Source organism: Hirundo rustica, chromosome 25 (assembly GCF_015227805.2).
Source record: "Hirundo rustica isolate bHirRus1 chromosome 25, bHirRus1.pri.v3, whole genome shotgun sequence".
In the NCBI taxonomy this organism is placed as follows: Eukaryota; Metazoa; Chordata; class Aves; order Passeriformes; family Hirundinidae; genus Hirundo; species Hirundo rustica.
Window position 1 is genome coordinate 2,406,187 of NC_053474.1, and position 7,135 is coordinate 2,413,321.

Sequence of the window (7,135 nt, forward strand, 5' to 3'; positions counted from 1 at the left end):
TCCACTTGAATTACACAAGCGTCAGCGCCTGCGGCTCCCCTGGGCCTGGCTGTCGCCAATCCCGGGCTGCTGCCGTTCTGCGAGCTCGGCCCTGCCGGTGGCGGAGCAGCGCAGGCGGTGACGCAGAGGCCGGGGGAGCGCGGCCGCCTCCGTTCCCCCCGAAGCGGCTTCCCTGGGGTCACGGCATCCTCGCTGCCGCTGCCGCCTGCTCGATGGGCTCCTGCCTGCCGCCCGGAGCTGTGCCCAGCACTGCCTATCCCCCGCCTGATCTGCGGTCCCCGCAGCCGCTCGCACCCCAAGGCAGCAGGTGTTGCCATGCATCGCACCCGCTGTGGGACTTACGGGGTGGGGGTTCCCTTTATGCTCCAGCTCTGTTTCGGTGGGAGGGTGGTGCTGCTGGCGGGGACGTGTCACAGCCTGGGGGGTGACGCTGCACATCTGAGCACCCCCTGCCCCGGCAGCACCCGAGGGCTCGGGGGTCCCTGTCCGTGCGGGGCCGGGCTGAAGCGGGCAGGGGCCGGAGCGGAGCGGGGCCGGGCTGGAGACGGGGCCGGGCTGAGAACAGGGCCGGGGCCGGGCTGGAGACGGGGCTGGGCTGAGAACAGGGCCGGGGCCGGGCTGGGAACGGAGCCGAGCTGGGAACGGAGCCAAGCTGAGCACAGGGCTGGGAACGGGGCCGAGCCTCTCCGCCCCGCTCCGCCCCCGGGCCCGCCCGTCCCGCCATGGCGGCGGCCTTCACCGCCCTCCGTGCCCTGCTCGGGCTCTTCTTCCTCCTCACGGGCGCCCTGAAGGTCTCGGACTGGCTCTCCGCCGATCTGCACCGGCACATGGTGAGCGCGGCCGCGGGTTCGGGGGGAATGAGCAGCCTGGGGACGGCGGTGCACAGGGCTAAAAGCACTTTGGCGTGCAGGGCTGAGCTCCGGGGGAAAGGAACAGGTTGTGATGGAGGGCTGAGCTCCAGGGGAAACGTACAGTGCTGAGCCTTGGGTGAGAATGAGCAGGTTGGGATACAGGGGTTCAGGGTGGAGCACTTTGGGTACAAGGCTGAGCCCTTCGTTGTGAGTCAGCCAGAATCCCTCTGAGTGCAGGGCTGATCCCACTGGGGTGCAGGGTTGATCCCCTGGGGGGAATGGGCAGGTTGAGGTGCTGGGCTGCAGGGCCAAGCAGTTTGGGGTTCAAGGCTGGTCCCCTTAGGGTGTGTGGTTATTTAGGATGTAGAGTTGATCCCCTGGGAGGATAGGGCAGGGCAGAGCAGACACATTGGAGGGGCTGCATCTCCCCCAGCCCTGGCTCAGGGCTCCCTCACTCCCCTCCCACCCTTCCCAGGCATCGGAGTTCGTGCGCTTCGCCAAGGTGTTTCCCCTGAAGGAGCTGGGGTTTGTGCCGGAGCCGGGCACGTACCTGGTGGCCGTGGGCTGGCTGGAGGTGACGGCCGGGCTGTTGCTGGCATTTGGGCCCCAGCTGCTGCAGGAGATCAGCAACTTCATCCTCAGCGTCGTCATGATCGGTGAGAGCCGGTGGGCGCCCGCTGCCCATCGTGGGGTCTTGGGACACCCTCGGGCAGAGAGCCCCATTCTCACGCTCTTCTCCTTGCCCAGGTGCCATCTACACGCTGCTGGCGCTGCAGGAGCCGCTGGCCATGTGTGCCCCAGCCACCCTGTGCCTCGGCCTCCTCCTGCTGCTCAACATCCGCGGGTACCCAGCTGCCCCCCGGCCCAAGTTCGAGTGACGAGAGGCAGGAAGGACAGACGGCTCGGCCGGTGGGAAGCAACGCCTTTATGGTATTTTCAGGGACGACATCGCGTCCTGCAGGGTAACTTGGTGACGAGACACTGTGTGTCCTCTCCTGCCTCTGCCGGTGACTCTGGTGCTGGTTGTCCCCACACTACAGGACCTGGGCTGGTGCTGTGGGACGGTGGCTGTGGCACCACGGTGACACTGCTGTGGCACTGCTCCGGCAGCTCCGTTGCTAAACTCACACAAGTTGTCCGACTCTTTCCAGCCTTCGGCCGCACTGAGCAGGGGCTGGCTCTGCTCTCTCGGGGGCTTTCAAATTTTGGAATAAAATGTCTGGTTTTTCACGTTTTGCCTCCCTGTTTATTTCTGTCTCTCCCCTGCGCTAAGCCTCGGGGGCTATGGGGATGAACTGGGGCTGGAGGACCCAGTCCCTGGGGACAATGTCTGGACACAAGGCCTGGGAACATGTGGGAGCTGCTGCAGGAGCTGGCACAGAGACAGATGGGCAGTGGGGAGAACCCATCTGGGGTGGATCCCTCAGCCACCCAATGTGCCAGGCCCCTTGCTGCACATCCAGGGGGTGACGGGAGTGAGTGCCCAGGCAGGCATGTGCTTTTCGTGGATCTTGCTCCCCCGAGGAGCCACCCTCTGCCACCCCAGATGGGCACAGCACACTCGGGGTGAACCACGGTCCATCTGAACCCTGTGTGTCTCCCAGCAAGGGGGCTGGGATGGCTGTGTGGGGAGCCTGGCTGTTGGGGTGAGCAAGGGGTGTAAGATACCCCTGTACCCCTGATGGGACCTGAACTACCTTGGGGTGACATCTTTGGTGTCCCAAAGGAACACACGGAAATTGCAGGGCCACCCAAAGCTTGGAGGGGCCTGTAGGGCTGCTCCCCTTAAAACCAGCTTTGAAGCCAACAAAAGCACAAAGAGCCAGGAGGAGGCAGATTCCTGCTTTGATCCCTTTGGGGCATCCCTCTTTCTCCCCAGCTGCCGGGTGCAGAAACTTGACCCTCTGCTGCTTTCATCCAGGCGTGGGTGGGAGAAGGGCCCTGGGAAATGGAATTAGATGTGGCTGGGGGCACAGAGGGGGGTCAGCCAGGCCAGTACTGGCCACTCCCACATGCCCCCAGCCCCGTCAGCCGGCGCAGGGGATCTTAGGGTGGCTCCAGCAGGGAATCCCCCATTACATACACACACAGGTGCTCTCCCCGCTCCAGCTGCTGTCCCACAGGCACTAACACACAGGGGGGCTTGGGATGGTGGGTAGCAGGCAGCCCCTGCCTCCCCCAGGACTTAAAGCCGTCCCCAGCCTGGCTGGATCAGAGTGAGGAGCAGCCGGAGGGGACGCAGCCGCTCCTGCCTGACCCGACAAGGTAAGTGACAGTCGTGGTGTGGGTGAGATGGAGCATTCACTGTGCTAACGATGGGGAAGGAGGTGGAAAAGGGGACCACTGAGGGATCCAGAGGTTCCTTTGGGGTCCAGCTGAGGTCTCCCAGGCTCGGCAGCTTGTGCTCTCCGTGCCTCAACCCTGGGCTGGGTGCTGCGTGTGCCGAATCCAGCCCTGCCAACTGGAAAACACCGGCTGGTGACTCAGTGCCTTCGTTGGCGAGGTGTGGGCAGGCAGTGATGGGAGGTGAAATAACTGCAGCCCTGGATACAGCCACTGCAGCACAGCGTGGTTTTCCATGGCCAGGAGCAGAGGCAAACCCTGCTGTGCAGGACTGGGGGGCATGGGGGGATGCTGGCCCTGTGCTTGTACCCCCCGTCCATACCCGGGTTTCTCCCTTCTGGAGCTCGCTGAGCCAGTGAGTGACTTCCTCATGCCTGGCTCTGTGTGGAATTTGGGGTGCTGGGAGAGGGCTGGGGGTGGGTGGCCCCACAGGCACGTGCTGTGTGGGAGGTGTTAAGCCCCGCAGCTGCCGACTGGAGCCAGTGCGGCACCTCGGGGTGCCTCCGGCTGCAGCTCTGTCCCTTGGCTGTGCTGCAGCTGTGCCTGCCACTCCCTGGGAGCTCTAGCTGGGCAGTTGACAGTGGCCTCTAGGTTTCCTTGTTGTGTGGGGGGACATAGCTGGGGTCTCCTCCTCTCCTGTGTCAGCTGAGCCCTTCTGGCAGACGATGGCATCCTCGCAGGGCTCTGCCTCCAGCGCCCAGCAGCTACTGCAGGGGCCAGCCAGAGAGGTTGTTCTGTCGGGGTCAACGTCCCTCCCATGTCCCCAAGGGTTGTGCCACTGTCCCCCATCTTTGCAGGAGCCCGGGATGAACGGCTCGGCGCCGGGACCGCTGCTGGAGGAGCACCCTGGCGAGTGCGTGCCCAACAACCCGGTGCAGTTCGTGCTGGTGCCGGTCATCTACTGCTTGGTGCTGTGCGTGGGGCTGCCGGGCAACCTGGTGGCACTGCTGGTCTTCCTGCAGAGCGGCAAGGTGAGGAAGGCCATCCGCATCTACCTCATCAACCTCACGCTGGCTGACATCCTCTTCAACCTCACGCTGCCCCTCTGGATCCGCTACTACCTGGCTGGGGGGGACTGGCTGCTCTCGGAGGTCTCCTGTCGCCTGGCCGGGGCCGCCTACTACCTGGCGACCTACAGTGCCATCACCTTCATGGCTCTCATCAGCTTCAACCGGTTCTGCGCGGTGCGGGCGGCGCGGAGGGTGCTGCCGCTGACGGGGCCCCGCGGCGCCGCGCTGGCCTGCGCCCTGGCCTGGCTGCTGGGGCTGGGCTGTGCCGTGCCCACCCTGGCCACCCACCAGACCTTCCCCACCCACGCCGGGACCACGGCCTGCTTCGAGCAGCACGGGCGGCAGCGGGGCTACGCCTACGCCATGGTGGGTTTCTTCTCCGTCGCCTTCCTGGTGGTGCTGGGCACCTACGCCTCCATCGCCCGGGCGCTCTCGGTGCCCGCCGCGGCCTCACCGGGCTCCCACCGGCAGCAGGCCCGCGCCATGGTGCTGGGGATGCTGCTGGTCTTTGTGGTCTGTGTGGCCCCCTACCACCTGACGCTGGCCCCCTGGGTGGGTAGCCGGCCCCCTGAGCCGCTCTGCGAGCCCCCCGACACCCTGGATGTGCTGCACACACTGAGCGTGGCCCTGCTCAGCCTCAACAGCTGCCTGGACCCCCTCGTCTACTGCTTCTCCATCCGGCGCTTCCGCGCTGACCTGGACCGGACCCTGCGCAAGATCGGCCGCTGCTTCCCGCTGCCCCCGCCGGCCCCGCCCGGGCCGGTGCCCGGCGCCCGAGCATCTTCCTTCACCTCCTCTTAGCGGGGTGGGCACCAGCGTCCCGCCCCCGCCTGCCCCGGCGCCACAGTCCCGGTGGGATGTGGTTCCTGTTGCCAGGTGAGGGATCGGGAGCAGCGTGGGGGGAGCTCTGGCTTCGTGCACCCCCCTCCTCCCACCCCGCTCTGCTCTCTGTGCATTCCCACGCGCCCACAGCTCCTGCTCAAGCACAGATCCTGCCCCCCGCATTGCAGGCACTGGGAGCGCGTCGCTGGCACTGGGAGAGTGGCACTGGCACTGTGAGAGGGACTCGCCCAGCAATGGGAGCTGAGCCACAGAGGGGTGTGGGAAGACAGAACGGCGAGGGATGCTCGGTGGTTGCTGTCGTCTCCCGGGGCTCTCCATCCTGCAGGGACACGCATGACCAAAAACCCCCACGGCATGAGCTGTGCTGCTGAGGGGGCTGTTTGAGGCCCCATGGCCAGTCCTGTCCTGCAATGTCACTAAACCTCATGCCTGCCCCCCTCCTGCTCTTGACCAGGATTAAAAATGAACGAGCCAAAGGCTTCCCCGGTCTCTTCACTGGCGGGTGCTTGTGCCCCTCACCGAGAAGTTCCTGTGCCCCGAGGAGGGCTGGAGACGGAGCAGCCCTGGCTCCCCAGCCCAGCCCCGCTCCTGCGGCAGGACTCTGTCCCGGGGCGGCTCTTGCACGGGGGGCTGCTGAGCCTGCATCCCCTTTCCCGTCCCCTGCCCCATCCCCTGTTCCGTCCCCTGCCCCGTCCCCTGTCCCATCCCCTGTCCCATCCCCTGTCCCATCCCCTGTCCCATCCCCTGTTCCGTCCCCTGCCCCGTCCCCTGTCCCATCCCCTGTCCCATCCCCTGTCCCATCCCCTGTCCCATCCCCTGTTCCGTCCCCTGTCCCATCCCCTGTCCCATCCCCTTTCCCATCCCCTGTTCCGTCCCCTGTCCCATCCCCTGTCCCATCCCCTGCCCCATCCCCTGTCCCGTCCCCTGTCCCGTCCCCTGCCCCGTCCCCCGCCCCGTCCCCTGCCCGGCCCATGGGTGGGCGGCCGTGCTGGGCGCAGCCCCCCCTCGGCCGCGCCGCCCCCTCCCCGTGAGCCCCGGCGCGGCGGGGGCGGCGGAGCGGGCGCGGGGCCGTGGGCGGCTGTGTGGGCGGAAGATGGTGTTTTCCCAGCCCTGGCTCGTTCCTGCTGCCAGCACAGCCCCGCTCCCGGCGCTGCTCCGGCGGGAGGGCAGACCGGGTGCTGTGCAGCCACGCCGGGGATGGAGGGGGCTGGGGTGCATCAGCTGCCCCCCGGCTGGGGGGTTCTTGCTCCCCCCGAGCAGGGCTGCTCTCCAGAACACCGCAACCCACGTGCGTGGAAGGAAATGTCAGGCACCGGGCAGCAGATGTGATGCCTGGGGAATGCTGGTGTGGAACGGGCACCAGGATGGGTGGATGATGCCGTGCCTGTGGGTGGTGGATTATCATGGGCTCCTGGATGGCAGCAGAGAGGTGGAGGTGCAGGGCAAGGCCTGACCCCAGGGAATGGGGTCTCCATGTGCCATGGAAGCTGTGCACCACTGTGACCCAGAGAGATCGTGGCTCAGTAAAGGCAGAGTGGGGTCATGGGATGCTGGTGCTGCCCATGGTGCCTGGACACTTTGCCCCCATGCATGGAGCTGGATGAGGTCTCCATGTGCTGCAGTGCTGCTGCTCAGCAGAGCTGGGACGTGTCCCAAGGTGCCTCTGCTCTATGCCCGGCCCTGGGCCAGCTGCCTTCGACCACCCAGTCCTTCCCCTTTTGAAGTTCATATTAAATTTTAATCCTTTTATATAACTGCTGAAGGAGGGGGCAGAGCTCTGCTCCCCGCATGCAGCAGGAGCAGCAGTGTCGGCAATGCAGGATGCTGCAGGGGTCTGGGAGTGGAGATCCCCAGGGGGCACCAGGATTTTTGGGGGGCTCTCTGCGCACCAGGAGTGGGGGCATCCCCAGCTTTGACCCTTCCAGGGTGTCCTGTTCAGTCTGGGGACTTGAAACCACAGCACTGGGGCATGGACACGACTGCTTGAAAACACACGCAGGGCACTTGCTCGGGCCGTGTCCCCCCACGCTTTGGGCAGGGCGTGGTGGGGAGTTCTGGGCTCAGCTTGGCACCAGGATGGAGCATGTG

At 65.9% G+C, this 7,135-nt stretch overlaps 2 protein-coding genes across 2 annotated transcripts; both read left to right on the plus strand.

Annotated features, from left to right (window-relative positions):
- The first annotated feature begins 707 nt into the window (after positions 1 to 707).
- On the plus strand, positions 708 to 2,081 carry TMEM35B (transmembrane protein 35B). The gene is made up of 3 exons (XM_040086243.2): positions 708 to 830; positions 1,327 to 1,507; positions 1,599 to 2,081. Exons 1-3 carry the CDS (start codon positions 723 to 725, stop codon positions 1,727 to 1,729), a joined length of 420 nt encoding a protein of 139 aa, XP_039942177.1. The 5' UTR covers positions 708 to 722; the 3' UTR covers positions 1,730 to 2,081.
- Positions 2,082 to 4,000: 1,919 nt separating this feature from the next.
- On the plus strand, positions 4,001 to 5,005 carry LOC120763244 (platelet-activating factor receptor-like). Its single transcript, XM_040086417.1, has one exon. The coding sequence runs from the start codon at positions 4,001 to 4,003 to the stop codon at positions 5,003 to 5,005; it is 1,005 nt and encodes a 334-aa protein (XP_039942351.1).
- Positions 5,006 to 7,135: the final 2,130 nt, after the last annotated feature.